The following is a 15468-nucleotide window of genomic DNA, read 5'->3' as shown; positions in this document are numbered from 1 at the left end:
GAGAGGGAAAGAGAGTGTCAGTATCCCTGGCACTGGAGTTACAGGAGGTAATATGGGAACTAGGAGTTGAACAGAGATCCTCTGCAAGAGTATAAAAGACTCTTAACAGCTGAGTCACCTTACCAGCTCCAGTCTGTGATTCTGTGCCATGGCTGATTGTGTGTGCATGTGTGTCTGTGTACGCACATACTCACATAGGCCTTCTTGCTTTCTTTCTATGTCTGAGCCATCCTTGTTGTGCATCCTGGTCTAGGGGCTTGTGGACCATGAACTGTGTATGCAATGAGGCTTTTGCAGGCATGCAGAATCCACATTTACCTAGAAATGAAGGCTTGCACCCAGGTTTCAGAGAAAGTCCTAGGAGGCAAGGCAATGATCAGCAGGCTCAGGATTCCTGCAAGCAGCTTCTGGGAGAGTAACTATGAGGACGATGTATTGCTTACCTTGGGAATTTACACATGTAGGGAACAAAAATTACCTGTTGATAAGAGCTCCAGATAGCAAACAAAACCAGCCCCAGAGAGGTATCCCCAAGACAGGATGTACCTACCAACATCTTAGGGGTTGGTTTTCCCAGGATTATCTGAGCTGCTATGACCACACTGTGTGACTCAAGAGCTGGACATAGATGATAGGACTTAATGATTTCCCATCTGGGTTTCAGTCTTGCTTTGATCCCATGCTTCCTTCTTATGAGTCCTGAGGAACGGGGATGTCTCCTCTGTCCTATTTTGTCTTGGCAGTATGACATTTTCTGTTTTTCTTTTATAGGGACATAGAGCTAAGGATTTACCGTGAGTCTCACAGGGAATATTGCACTGCAGACTTTGAAGGCTGCTCCAACAGTTACAACTTTGAAGACTCTTGGACGCATTTTGTATTATGAGACACTCATGATTTTGGGATTTAGGGGTTTGAATATAAGTATTTCCCATAGGCCCATGCAATAACTCTGGGTCCTTAGCTGTTGATACTATTTGAGAAGGTTCTGGAAGCCTTAGGAGATGGGACCTAGTTAAATGAAGTAGGTTACTAAAAGGTGTCTTTGAGGAATTGACCTGGTTTCTCTTCAGTTTCTCTGCTTCTTGTTTTCAGGAGATGGAAAACCTCTGCTACCACAAGCTACAACTGCCATGGTACTCAGCCTAAACACACAGGATCAAGACACAACAGAGCAAACCCTCAGAAACCAGGAGATCAAATAATTTCTCAACAATCTGGTTTCATTTCTATTGCAGTGATAAAGTACCCTGGTAAAAATTAACTTAAGGCAGGAAAGTGTCATTGTAGATAATGTGGAAAAGAAAAAAACAAAACAAAAATAGAAAAAAAAAACAGAGTTAAGTGGTTTATTTGATTTACAATTATGGGCCAGAGTCCATGATACATCACATCCATAGTCAAGAACAAAAAGAAATAATTGCACCCATGCTGCAAGCTTACTTAGCACGCAGCTAGATTTCTTCACTAATACACTTCAGGGCCCAATGTGCTGTGTTGGTGGAGACTTCTCGTTCATTTCCTGACCACTCAGACCCAAATAATCACTCACATACTATATGAATTACAATACTGTTTGGCCTGTTAGATCATGCATATTTCTTGACAACACTTACATCTTGATTAACCCCTCTCTATTAATCTGTGCACCACCACAAGGTAGTGGCCTACTGGTAAAAATCCCAGGTGTCTGTCTCCTGCACAACTACATGGCATCTCACTGACTCCACCTTCTTTCTCCCAGCATTCAGTTTATCCACCCTGCCCCCACCACCTAGCTCCATTCTGCCCTATCACAGGGCAAAGCAGCTTCTTTATTCACTAACCAATAAAAGCCACACATAGACAGAAAGGAATCCCACATCAGTGCTGCCCACAGTGGGCTGTCAATAACAGTGAAGACAATCCCACAGACAAGGCTACAGGTTAACCTGATCTAGATATTTCCCAAATGGAGACTCTCTTTCCAGGTGAATCTAAGTCGTAGCAAGTTGACATTTATTGCTAGCCAGTAAGTCAACCGGAGTTGCTTTTGTCCGGTATTTTGTTGAGGAGAGGGTCATATTGCCTGCCCACTCTTCCCTTCTCTGTCGCCTTGCAGTCTTCATTCCATGGGAAGTCTGAGTGCCTCTGCCTTCCGTACCAGTGCTCCGCTGAGCCATGAGGCTCTTGACTTTTAAACTATAGAGAATCAGAAAAATTTGAAAAGCAAAATCAAACAAATGGTAACAAGGACAGCCCTTCCCGGGAGGAGATTTATTCATAATTATTCCTGACCCAAGGCTGAGTATAAGAGCTTTGGAACTGAACTATAGATGTCTTACCTCACCCAAAGGGACACAGAGAGTGAACATGCTACAACATGGTAGCCCAGACAACGACATAGACTTGGAGGGTACTGGAGACAAGGAGAGTAAGTTATAAACAGTGGTACATCGGGACCATAGGAAGGCTCTCTAGTCTCCTTAATGTATCAGGACTCCTCTCATACTGCTTAAGAAAAAGACCCCTGGCCATCTGAAGCTTCAGAGACAGGAGACCATGTGCCTTAGGCCTTTACCAGACTGTAAGTCCCTCTGAGTTTATATATAGCACATGCAGGCAGGTAATTAAAAGCCCAGAGAAAGCATCATATCCCCCGGAACTGGAGTTGCAGGTAGTTGTGAATCACAATATGGGTGCTAGGAATTTAACCCAAGTTCTCAGCAAGAGCATAAAGGACTCTTAAAAGCTGAGCCACCAGCTCCAGTCTGTGATTCTGTCCCACGGCTGTGTACACATGAGCTCACAAGGCCTCCTTGCTTTCTTTCTATGTCTGAGCCATGATTGTTCTGCATATGGGCAGGGCCTAGTGTACACCTTGCTGAAGAGGGGACACATCTTTAGGCACACATTTTGAGAGTCACATAGTAGGCTCCCACTTTTCTCTCTTTCCACGATGAATCTAAGGTTCAGTGTCCTGCCCTGGGATTCAGGAAGGTTCCGGAGAATGGAGTTCAAGACGGTCTGGCTTCAGTGGCCTCCTCTGTGTCAATGAGCATGTCAGCCAGCTGGAGGACCACACTGTGTGCAGGAGGGGTTCACGCCTGCTCTTCTTACCCTCAGGGGCTCCTGACACGGGAGGCTGCATCTCTAACTCAGACTCACTTTCTTGCCAGGGCAAATCTACAAGTAGCCCTGCCCCATCATCCTGTGGGCATTAAAGATTCTCTAGAAACTTCCAACAATGATGACCTTTATCTGGTCCACTGAAGACCTGGCCATGGTGAATGTCCAGGAAGGGACTTGTCAGTCATCCTTGCCAACTTCCTGGGGACCCTGGACAGAGCGGTATAAATGGGCGGCTGAGTGAAGCCCCAGCACAGCCTCCTTAGCCAGCCCAGTGACCTGTTGGGGATCTGCGAGCACAGACTCTAGAGATGAAGGCCCTGATCCTGTTCTTTGGCCTTGGCCTTGTTGCTGCCCTGCAGGCTCAGACCTTCCCTGCCACGAAGGAGCATCAAGACGTGAGGCTGAGACGGGCAGGGGTTGGAGGGGGGTTATGGCTGATGGGGAGAGGTTAAGGTTGTTGGTTGGGGGACCCATTTCTTCTTCATCTAAAGAGACATCATTTTAGAGCCAGGCTTGAACCCCTACTCTGAGGGAATGCCAGACACAGCACAAGGAACCTGGTCAGATGGATCTGGGTGCAGAGGGCTGGAGGAGGTCAGAGTTCAGAGTCCAGACTCTAGCTCTCCTCACTGTTCTCTGGGAGTTCAGGGGTCTGTGATAGTGTCACACCTGCAGGGGTTGGTGACCACACTGCTGTGGCCCTGGTTGAACTAGCACATTTGATGGGTTCATAGAAGGGGAAAAGTGTCACATGTCCAGAACATGGAGGCAAGCTAGACAGAGGGGCTAAGGACTAGGGGCAGCGCTGTGGTCTACCTGAGTCCTGATGGGCGGGGGTCTTCTCCAGCTGTCAGGAACGTGGTATGTGAAAGCTACAGCATCTGACAAGGAGATTCCTGGCGTGGATTTAAAGTCTATGTCTGTGACTCCCATGACCATCACGAACCTGGAAGGGGGCAACCTGCAAGTCAAGTTCACTGCCCTGTGAGTTTGTAACTGAGATGGTAGCATTCTTCTTGGCCTTTGCCACATAGGAGGCCTGGGGGCTGAGTGAGGTGCACAGGGTAAACTGGGGACCTGGGACCAACAGTACCACTGAGAGTGTCTCAGTTTAGAGAGGACCATGGCACGGTAAGTGGTGATGAGAAAATATCTCAGATGGTACTGGCACCCCCACTTTCTTTTTTGATGGGACATCATTTGTCAGTGACCCAGGCCCTGGAGAAGGGTTTCACTGCCAAATCCCACGTTAACATTCAGTCTGAGTCTCTTTTCTCTCCAGCATAAAGTTCTGCCTGTAAGGGAGGCAGGGGCCAGGATTTCACAACACTGGAGAGGTGTTCGGAACCCCAGGGAGAAAGTGTATCAGGCTCTGCAGAGACACTGAAATCCCACTCTATTCCCACTGGTGTGATCTTTGGGACCTTTGGGACCAGTCACTGGGGTGACCTGTCATGTGTGACCTCTTCTCAGTGAAGACTCTTACCTGTGCTGTCTCACACCTGTGTGACTTCCCATCCATGTGGCCTCTACCTTCTTGTCTGATCTCATCTTTGGGATCCTTTCGCTTTAGTGGCTTCTGAGGAAGACAGCGTCTGAGCTGTCTTTACAAGGTCTGGCATCTGGGCAGCCCCTGCCCTGTCAGTTACCCTGGAATGAGCCCTCTGTTCTTTTCCCCCAGTCCTGCTCTCTGAGTAATTTCCTCAATGGCCAGGTGACAGGGATTGTTGGGTTCGTCCCTAAGTATCTCCAGAGCCGGAGGGTGAGCCAAGGAGCCACACAGCTTGCAGGTTAGGAAGGGAGGATTTGTTTCAGACGATGTCTACAAACCAAGTAGCTCAGGTTCTCCGAGGGTTGAGCAAGGGGCTGTCAGGGTGCGGCCAGAAGGTGACATGACACAGAACTGAGCCACTGTGGGCCTCAGGGGGCTTGAGCACGTGACTAAGGAGGCCTGCTAGTAATGTAATGGGACCCAGTGGAGCCTGCACTTCCTTGGTCACCTTGGGACCAGGCACCAGTAGGTCATTTGTGGGTGCCCCTAGAGGGGAGTTGTGTGTCTGGGTATTGTGTCTCACAGACCTTCTGTGTTTCAGGATTGCAGGACGGTGCAAGGAGATGAACCTTGTTCTAGAGAAGACAGATGTGCCTATAAAATACACAGCCTGTGAGTCCCTGGGCCTGTGAGGGCTGCACCCCCTCCCTTGACACACATGAGGCTAGTGTGGCCATCCCAGTGTGACCCATGGCCTGAGAACCTTTGCTTCTTCCAACCCTGTTAATACCCATGATAGCTCCCATGAGACAGTTTTCCTGATGGGCCGGGAACAGCCGACACCAAACACTACATCGGGTGTAGTAGATTGGTCCCTACATGAGAATCGGCTGTTGTCTTAGTTAGGGTATGGTTGTCGGAACTCAACCCTGTGATAACAAGCAAGCTGAGGAAAGGGCTTATTTTGTCTACACTTCCACATCAGTGAACACCTTCAAAGGACGTCAGGGCAGGAGCTCAAGCATGGCAGGGTATTGGAGTTGATACAGGGGCCCTGGAGGCTTGCTCCTTACCACCTAGCTCCTCATGTTTTGTTCAGCTTGCTTTCTTATGGAGGTGGCTCCATCTGGCCTAGGCCCTCCCTGTCAATCACTAATTAAGAAAATTCCCTACAAGCCAACCTACAGCCTGATCTTATGGAAGTATTTTCTCAACTGGGCTTTCTCTGATGACTCTGGCCTGTGTCAAGTTGACATAAAGGTAGTCAACAGAACTTCCCCAGGGGTGTCCCATTGGCTACGGAGAACTTATGAAGGGAGTCAGGAGAGGGATGCATTTGTTTCCAGAGACAGACCCTCCTGTATGACATACAGGTTGGGGACAATGCCATCCCATGTATGTGGCTCCCATGGAAATGAAGGTTCTTTCTAGCTGAGGCTCTGGGTTGGTCGAGAAGCTGGGGCGTAAGAGCTGAGCCACTGGAAGGGAGTCAGGTTAAGAGGTGCCAGGCTGGGTTCCAGGACACCCTTAGATACTTGTTGAAGGATCTAAGATGCTTATTTAGGATCTGTGTCACTATACCTCCCCAGATGGGGGCACTCAGGAGCTCTACATTGTACCATCTATTGTGGAGGACCACTTCATCTTCTACTGGATACACAACATACAAGAGGAATATTTCCGAATTGCAAATCTCGTGGGTGAGTTCCATCATTATGATGTGGGCCAAGGGTTCACAGGGTGAAAGGGGCCTCAAAACTATTGGGGTTCCCGCTATAATAAGGATGGGTACAGAACAGGGTCCAGCATATAAAGACCAGCCCCAATCAAAGCCCATACCAGTGTCCTTGCCTGGGAAAGAGCCCCAGAGTCTCCTGAGCCCTCCCTGTGACTGGGCACTGCCCACACAGAGCAGAGAGGCAGCATGGAGCCCTTGGTCAAGGGTGACATATTCCTCCAGAGTGAGGTTGGTCACAGTGTCCCCAACTGGTCTGAGAGAAACTCAGGTGAGCTGAAGGCACAGTGCCGTGTCCTCGAGGTCAGATGGAGTGATGGCCATGGTGGTCAGGTCCTCCCTCCCCACCTGGGTTCTCCTCTCTTATCCAGGTCCAGGGTCACATCCCCACATGGATGGGTCATGCCTCACACTGTACCCTAAGTTGCTTGGTTCCCTTGGCTGGGAGGGAAGCTCTGTCAGCTCTCCCAACTCTGTCCTTAACACCCTGTCTCTCCTGACTTCTATAGGCAGAGACCCTGACGTCCACCAGGAGGCCCTGGAAGGTTTTCAGAATGCTGTGAGAGTTGGAGGCCTCAACACAGAGAGCATCGTCATCCCCAGGCAGAGTGGTAGGGAGCAAGCCGCCATGCTCTCCTGCCCTAGGCCAAGGAGGCAGCCTGTCGCTCAGGACAACAGGCTGCCTCTCACTCAGCTTTGTCCTTTGGGGGTGGGGCACATGCTGGCTGGTGGAGGGGCTGTGGTTTTCTGACTGAATTCCCTGCACTTTCTGAAACATGTTTTTTCTTTCTTGGACAGAAACCTGCTCTGTAGGAAGCGATTAGGGTAAGTGTTCATTTTTGTGGGACCCTTGAGGAAATCATGGTCCTGGGGTCAACAGGGCTTCTGGAGACCCTGTGTTCTAACCTTTCCCTACCTGTGTGGACAGGTACAGCCTGTGGTACTGGGACACACTCTACCCATGGGTATTTTGTTCAGGATCCCTTCAGGGTTGTGTTTTCCTGGACGTCAGGAATCTCCCTCACCGATCTTCTACCATTGGTTTGCAGCTGGAGAGAATGCAGTTCTGTGCAGAAGGGAAATCTCTCCCTTGTGGCTCCCTTCCCCTCAGTTGCCATGTTGACTCTATTCAGAGCATGGCTTGCTTTTAGGATGTGACAGCCATGCCTGGGGTCTAGCAGCCTTCCTGGGTTTCTCCTTAATGCTTTGGGGATGCAGTCCAGAGAACTGCGCGTGGTGAAGTGCGCATGTGCGGGCAGAGCCTGAGCCCAACAATATCCTTGTCACCCTTTTGCCATGCTCTTGCCCTGAAACCATCTGTCCCCTTTTCACACATGAGCATGGAGAATTGCGGGTACTCATATTCACAGAGGGGATGGGGTAAATGGCCTATGTCCTATTCGAATCTGGTGAGTGGGGAGACCCCAGCATCCTAACATTTTCCCCCTGCATGGATCATTTTGACTCCACTGACTCTCCTTCTTTCCACAGCAAGGGATGCCGGGGTCCAGGCTGCCTCAGAGCAATGCTGCACCCAGACCTCTTGAGCGCAGGACACAGAAGTGCTCCCTCCCTCTCTTTTCTGGCTTCACCCACCCTTCCCTCTGTCTCCCACTCCCCTGCTTCTCATTAAAGAACTTCATCATCTCCCTGGTGTCCCTGTGTGTCTGAGGGGGCTGAAGGATCTAGGCAGGATGCTCTCACATGTCCAGAGACTAGGCTCTTATTTTTGAGCAGGAGGTGTGGTAAAGCGGCTAGGATGGATGGGTGTTTCCATTTTCCTCTTGGTTCTCACGGTGTTTTTTTCTGGGCAAAGGCCATAACGGCCTGTGTGCAGGACTGCAAAGCTGTTGTTCCCCTTGAGCCTCTCATAACTTCTGCTTGTGTCCTCTCAAAGCCAGCTGGTGTGTGATGGGATGAGTTTGAGGAAGGGTGTTAGGGGCTCCAGGCCTGAAATGAGGTCCCAGGAGGACTTAATGGCAGGTGTTAATCACCTGGTGGCCATGGCAGGAATGGGGGTGTCATTCATTAAGGTACTGGTTTCTTCTAGGCTCAGGAGATCATTCAGAAGACCTCTTGAAGAGTTTGTAGTTCTGTGACTAGTCTATGCAGTCCTCTTTGACATAATCTTATGTATCTGGTGGTGGCCCATTACTGGGATGTCCTGCTGATCACAGGTTGCAGTCCACCATGGCCTGGCTGTTTTTTCCAAGCTTGACAGTGTTGAGGACTCCATCCCCCTTTGGCATAAGGCTTCCTGTTCTCTACCTGACTTTATTTGAAAACTGTCTCTAGACCTGGATACCTAACTCTAGTATGATCTATTTCTAGTATAACCTTTGACACAATTCCCTGAAGAGGCTGTCCTCTTCTTCACATAAGTTAATTTGAAACAGAACACATCCAATAAGGGAAATTATGAGTAAAATAATTCCAAGCTAACTGCAAAAGAGTATTCTAAGATTATTCTTTATTGTAAGGGAGAAAATTCATGGAACAGGAATGTGAGTCCAACCTCAAGGTATGGAGTGATGGCGAGAGAGAGAGAGAGAGAGAAAGTAAGAGAGAGAGAGAGAGACAGAGAGAGAGAGAGAGAGAGAGAGAGAGAGAGAGAGAGAGAGAGAGAGAGGGAGGGAGGGAGAGAGAGAGAGAGAGAGAGAGATGACTGGGCAGGCTGCTTTCTCTGGGTACCCAGGAGTCATTCCCCAACCTGGTCCAGGCTCTTAAATGTCATTGGCCCAAGGAGGTTCTCCATATTCTCCCCCTTTTGTGTAAATGAGAGAGTTCCAAACCCAATACAAAACTATATATGCTAGGAACAGATTTCAAGTATAAAATTAGAAGTACAACCAGCATAAATTAAACTATATTAAGCAAAGTACATATGCTAAATATTTTAATAAACAGTCTATCCTAAGAAGTCTAAGTCTTGTATTAGAAATGGCTTGTCCTGATCATAAGAATAAGGTAACTACAGTTATCTAATCTTCAACACCATCAAAGACCTGAGAAGGGAAATAATATTACTTGATTAAACAGGAAGTACAATCAAGGAGCTTCCAAAATGTGCAGTAGATGACAGAGACAACTGACAATCTGAGAAATCACCCAAAGTCTCATTTGCAATGTTGAAGCAACCACCTTTGGCTAAGGCCTAGAGTCACTGACAGACCATTTTCAGAGACAGGAAAAATTTCAGAACCATCTTACCTTGACTTGGTAAGGTTTGGTAGTCTTTTTTTTCTTGTATCCTGCCTGTCCAGTCTAGACACCATGCACTTTGTTAGTGGTCAAGGAATGGAAGACCAGTTGTGCCAAGAAGAAAACAAGCTCCCAGTGGCATGTCTTTGGTATTCAACATTCTCTCAGGAATAGATCAGTGCTGCCAGGAGCAATTGTGTCTCACTTCAACAGAACCCTAAGTTATTTAAATGCCATATTCTACAGCACTTTGAAGTGGTTGAAGATTACCTATTCTTTTGGAAGCCTCACCTGCCTGGCCTTTGCTGGCACTGTCTTTTTGTAGTAATTATTCTTCATCTCATTCCATCTTTCCATCCATGTGGTCTTCCAGCAGGTGTAATCAGAGGGAAGTCACCCAGATTGCAGGCACCTGCTCTGGGCATCCTGGGCCCAGCATGGTTTGTCTATTGGCATCATCTTTCCTCTGAGCAGCAGGGCCACTGATGGTCTATCTGTCCATCATCTGTAGACAATGGACTGTACTGGGCAGAACTGAAGTCTGCGGTCCATTATGAGGAAGGGCTCTGGGATGATGGTTCCGATGAATTGACTTGTCTTAAAGTTTGGGTTGTTCCTGACTAGGTACCAGGTCCTCCACAAGAGATGACTGGACCCAAGACTGACCTGGAATATAGTGATATGCAAGAGATATGAGATTTTTTTCCTTTTTTTGATTTTGAATACAGGTTTCCTTTTTATAGCCCTGGTTTTCCTGGAACTTGCTCTGTAGACCAGGCTGGCCTTGAACTGGCAGAAATCTAATTGCCTCTGTGTAGAAATTAGCTCAATTTGGGAAATAACCAGGCTAGTTAAAGGATAAAACAATTATATATTTATTTATTATGAGGGGAAAACTCACCAAGCAGGAATGAGGAGTCCAAGCTCAGCTGTGCCCCGTGGGTATCACACAGAGAGAGCACACCTGGGTCATGTGTTTGTTTTTCTCTCTCGGTCCCAGGAAGCCACCCTTTAACCTGGATCCACTTCTTAAAGATAAGTGGCTAACAAGGTTTCCCCATCATCTCCCACTGTTGTCTAAACAAGAGTGGTCCAAACCCAATACAAAACTATATACAATTGGAACGGATATCAAGTATAAAATTACAAAGTAACATAAGCAATATTAAGCAAGGAACACATAACAAATATTCTAATAATCACTATATTTTAAAGAGTCTAAATCTTGCATAGGAAATAAGCTTGGCTAAATCATGAGAGGAAGGTAATTACAACTATCTAATCTTTAACCTTATCGATGGTCTGAGAAGGGAGATAATATTATTTGAGCAGGCAGGAAGTACAATCAAGAAGCTTCCAAAGCGAGCAATGTTATGACGGAGACATTTGGCTACCTGAGCAATCACCCAAAGTCTCATTTGTAATGTTGAAGCAACCAACTTTGGCTAAGGCCAGCATAACTGATAGACCATTTATAGAGGCAGGAAATTTTTTAGAACCATCTTACCCTGTCTTGGAAAGGTTTGGCAGTCCCTTTATTGTGTCCTTGTTTATTCTGTCCAGATACCATGTACTTTGTCAGTGGCTGAGTTCAGAGATTCATTTTTTTTAAATGTTCATTGATGTTTGGCCTGTGTGTCTGTGAGGGTGTTGAATCCCTTGTAATTGGAGTTACAGACAGTTGTGAGCTGTTGTATGGGTGCTAGAAATTAAACCTCTGTCTTCCGGGACAGCACCCAGAGCTCCTAATGGCCGAGCCATCCCTATAGCCCCTGAGATCAGATTCTTATTGAACTCTTCATAAAGAAACTTCTACACAAAGACTTACATAGCATAAGACCAGTGAGGGCCCCATAATGCTTTGGATTCCTCTAACATAGGCAGCTTCAGAAGCGGTTCTGACAATTGTTCATGGATGCTGCATTCCTGTCCATGATCTTTACTGGCCTCTTTATCTCTCCCAGAAGACCCTAGGAAGATGACCAACGGTAATAAGACCACAGAACTCTTCCAAATGTGTCTGCTTGACTTGTGTAGTCCACCTGTTTCAACTCCTCAACTTTCCAGGGACTCTGCTTGGAAGAGTCACACACCTGGAAGTCCCCTTCCTCACACCCCTTCCTACTTAGTCTGTGGGCAATGGGGGGCGGTGCTGCCTTGTCTATGCTCTCTTTCAGTCTGTGTGTTTAAGAAGGGGCATGGAATCTCCTCAACACCCGGAACTACCACCCAAAGAGGGCTTCAGTTCAGGTCTGCTGAGTGTTGCTGAGCACTGGGACCCAACTCACAGGCTAGAAATGGCCAGAGCTGAGACAGACCTACGGAGGTCATCAGCTTCATCCTGACATTTCTTCTGGATCAGCTGTGATGGTGCCCAGGCATAGTGAGGATGGCACCCATTACAGCCAATGAAAGGCAATGATCAAGGCATCTTCAGGACCCTCAGGCCACCTTTCCTTTTCCTCCTCAGAGACCCAGCTAGACTCACGTGCCCTTCCTCCAGTCTTCTCCCTCTCTACATCCCAGGTCTCCCCTCCATTCTGACTCCCTAGCCTCCAACCCTTGGGTCAAAACTTCATTCTTTTCATGACTGAGCACTATTCCATGGCCTGCATCAGCCACAGTTTGTGTAGTGGGTGTCACTGGGATTTGTTCTGGATAGAGGAGACCTCAATAAACCCTACATTTTTACTTTCTTCATTTTTACTTTTTTAAAAAGTGTGCATGGTTTTAAACAATACTCATTTGGAGGTAATACAACTGAGAATTACATCATTGTCTTCATGTAGCTCTACACTTAGGTTACTGCCAGGATCTGATAGAACAATCATGGAGACCAAGTCACACATCTCAAGGAAGACAGGCAAGCCTCCTTTGTTGACAGTTCAGTATGAGATGACCAACTTCAGCCTGAGCTGAAGGTGTAGCCCTGTGCCAGGGAAGGAGCTGCCTGTTGGTGGGTGAGGTTCCAAATTTAAGACTAGGCATTCCCTTATCTGAGAGTGCTGTCTCTTCGGACAAAGCTTATTCACATTCAGTGATAGTCAGGACAGCTAATTCCAATACTTAGCATAGTCCACTCAGCTCCATGCTAACAAAGTGATGAAAATCATGGTAGGATCCTTGTGCAGTGAGAGCAGGCAGGCCCTGCCTCCTAGGTCACTCAGTTTAGGACAAAGTAGCTGCAGGGAGGCCAGGAGCATAGCTCATACATGGAGACCATGCAGCTGCTCCTGCTGATTGAGGCCTGAGAGTGTAGCGCCTGCACCATGGGACAATACATGAGCCGGGAACTAGGCTGGAGATTTAAAAGCACACACAGAGAGGCAGACACAGGGACACAGGGACCCAGGTCATCCTTGAAACAAGAATGCCAACTTTATTGTGCTCCAGAGAAGTTTATATAGGGATCCTTAACTGATAGCCTTGCCCAGCTCTTGGGATTCCCCGCTGTAAAACCCACCAGAATTCACATCAGGAACCCATGATGGTCTTGTGCTCGAAGCAGCTGCAGGCACAGGAAAGCAAGCTGTTTCACTCCAGCAGGCAAAGGGTCTGAGGCAGGCAAAGAAAGTCAAGGAACCAGGGGTTTGCAGCCCCCAACATGAGAGAGAAAAGCAATGACCTCTTGTGACCCCTGGCAGCTCTGGGGAGCTGGGGTAGGACTTGGAGTTTCTGAGGTCAGACCTGTGGACAGGATGAGCATTGCATACAGTGAGGAGAGTCACAGCTGGATGTCATGAGCTGCATAGCCTTACCTTCCTGCTGATGTCTGCACAGAATGACATTACACCAAGCAGCCCACGGTGGGGGGGTAGTAGCATGGTATCTGCCTCTCCTCTGGGGAGCATCCGGAGGCTGAGCAATGGCTTAGGGAAGCCTGCTCTGACATCACAGGACACCGTCCCTGATTTGTAGCTTCCCAACTTTTGTCTTTCTTCAAAAGTGCTCTTTTTGGAATTTTTATTTTATGGTTTAAGGCTCATGCAAAATGAACTCCAGAAACCCATGACTTATCAAGAAAATTTTTTGTGTTTTACATTGTTGAACTTGTTGGAACAAGATTAAGGTTTGGGCTGTATCTCAATCATCTGCATGACAGTTAAGTCCAGTTGGCTCTTAGCAGGGTGGTCTTTGGTCTGGGAACTGTTATATCTGACCACATCATATCCACCATTTTTCATTACATGACCATTACATGACCAGCTGTGTCTGCTTGCTATAGATATTCACCTGGACTCAGAGAATGCATCAGTCATAGCTCTGAATCTACCTTTATCTCCCTTTCCTCTTTGGAGGAGGCAAGGTTCATGATGAAATCTGTGAGTGTAGCCACTGTTTCAGGCATCAGGATGAAGGATTAGGCTCACCCTGTGTCAGGTCCTGTGGGTGGGAACAGGAAAAGATGGGGACAGATTTCTAGGAGACGACCTTCCTCTTGCCCTGTGTTCTAGGAAGTCTACTGGATATGTTGAGTTCCAGTTGACCCTGGATGAATCCAAAGAACATCACGGTGTTTTCCATAACAGTAACTGCTCAGGTGAAGGGTTTTTCTTTTAATTGAGACTTCAGGGAGAGAGGAGCAACTATACAGTTCAGTTTCTGTTATTGCCTGAAGGGCTGAACGCTTTGACATCATCAAGTTTCTGTTTTGGAAGGTGGTCTCTGTTGATTGCACCATGATCAGGACAGACAGGACCACCATCGGGATGTTGCTTCTCATGAGTGTGTCCTGCTCAGTCTGAGTTGTGAGAGCTGGGCATGACATTCTTGGGCAGTGGGTACGGACTGAGTCACTATTTCCTGCTCCCCTTGCTTTAGCTCCCAACCCATGCCTGAGGTTCCTGGGCTCTTTGAGAGAGGGATTTGTAAGCTCTTGGGAGTCCTCAACCATGGTGAGACCAGTCCTGATGTCAGAGACTCACAACCACGCCTGACCCACCCAGTCCCAGCCCTTCCCTCCTTTCCTTTCATCCTCTGTCATGGTCCTGCTCTGAGGAGACATCTGGTTGGGTACATCTGTGCTGCTGCCATGGCAGTAGGGGTGAAATCCTGGTTTCCGGAGTGTGGAGGCCTGAGCACTACTCAGCACGTTGTCAAGTATAAGACGTCCCCCTCTGAGCAGACAGGTCTGAGACCCTAATTAACCATCCTATCAAGAGAAAACGGGAAGGCTGGGGAGATGGCTCAGTCAGAGGAGCTGGCTCCTCCAGCATGAGAACCTGCATGTATTGGTGCAGCTGTAATATGATGGGAGTCAGAAGCAGGAGGATCCTGGGGTGTGGTGCACTGGGCAGCTAGCCTAGCTGAACTCAACTCCAGGCTTACTGAGAGACTAACAAATAAGGTAGCGAACAGTTGAGGCAATCATGTGATATCAACCTCTTGCTTCCACATGAACAAACACATCCATACAAGAGCACACTACATATTAGTACATATATTTACACAGACATGAACATCCAGAATACATAAGAAGTAAAGAAGAATTTAAACGGAAGAGAACTTGTAGAAGACTCAGTAGATAAAGGTATTTGATGCCAATTCTGAACCTTGAGTTTCCTGGGACCCACATAGTGGAAGGATAGAACTGACTCTTGTAAGTTGTCCTCTGACCCTCACAGGTACACACACACACACACACACACACACACACACACACACACACACCAAGTACACATGCTGGCTTAAGCTTGTGCATATGTTGCTAAGATACAGACTGTCAATCACATTCTGAAAATGATAGGTGCCTCAGTCCAGTGTCCCGGGCTGTCTCCATTCTCACAGGGCAGCTATGGAGACTGTGGTACCCAAGGAGAATACACAGCTCCCAAGCCTCTAGATGCTAACATCACCAGCCCCTGAGAGCTGTGTGTCCATCCTGAGCCCTGCAGCTCTCAGGACACTTTTCACCTTTGTCAGCATTCTC

General features: G+C 47.7%; 1 protein-coding gene across 1 annotated transcript; it reads left to right on the top strand.

Moving 5' to 3' along the window:
• The first annotated feature begins 3419 nt into the window (after positions 1-3419).
• LOC148118675 (von Ebner gland protein 1-like) lies at positions 3420-7162 on the top strand. Its single transcript, XM_087900124.1, has 6 exons — positions 3420-3506; positions 3959-4095; positions 5205-5275; positions 6193-6303; positions 6848-6949; positions 7137-7162. Exons 1-6 carry the CDS (start codon positions 3420-3422, stop codon positions 7160-7162), a joined length of 534 nt encoding a protein of 177 aa, XP_087756250.1.
• Positions 7163-15468: the final 8306 nt, after the last annotated feature.

The sequence above is a fragment of the Myodes glareolus genome, chromosome 21 (genome assembly GCF_982192425.1).
Source record: "Myodes glareolus chromosome 21, mMyoGla1.1, whole genome shotgun sequence".
Classification (NCBI taxonomy): domain Eukaryota; kingdom Metazoa; phylum Chordata; class Mammalia; order Rodentia; family Cricetidae; genus Myodes; species Myodes glareolus.
The sequence above is the reverse complement of the archived record's forward strand: the minus strand, read 5'-3'. Positions and strand labels throughout refer to the sequence as shown.

Coding starts and splice junctions, on each gene's coding strand:
- LOC148118675 (XM_087900124.1), top strand. CDS start 3,420: ATGAAGGCCCTGATCCTGTTCTTTGGCCTTGGCCTTGTTGCTGCCCTG. Junction 5,276..6,192: donor GCCTATAAAATACACAGCCT/GTGAGTCCCTGG, acceptor ATACCTCCCCAG/ATGGGGGCACTCAGGAGCTC. Junction 6,304..6,847: donor CCGAATTGCAAATCTCGTGG/GTGAGTTCCATC, acceptor TGACTTCTATAG/GCAGAGACCCTGACGTCCAC.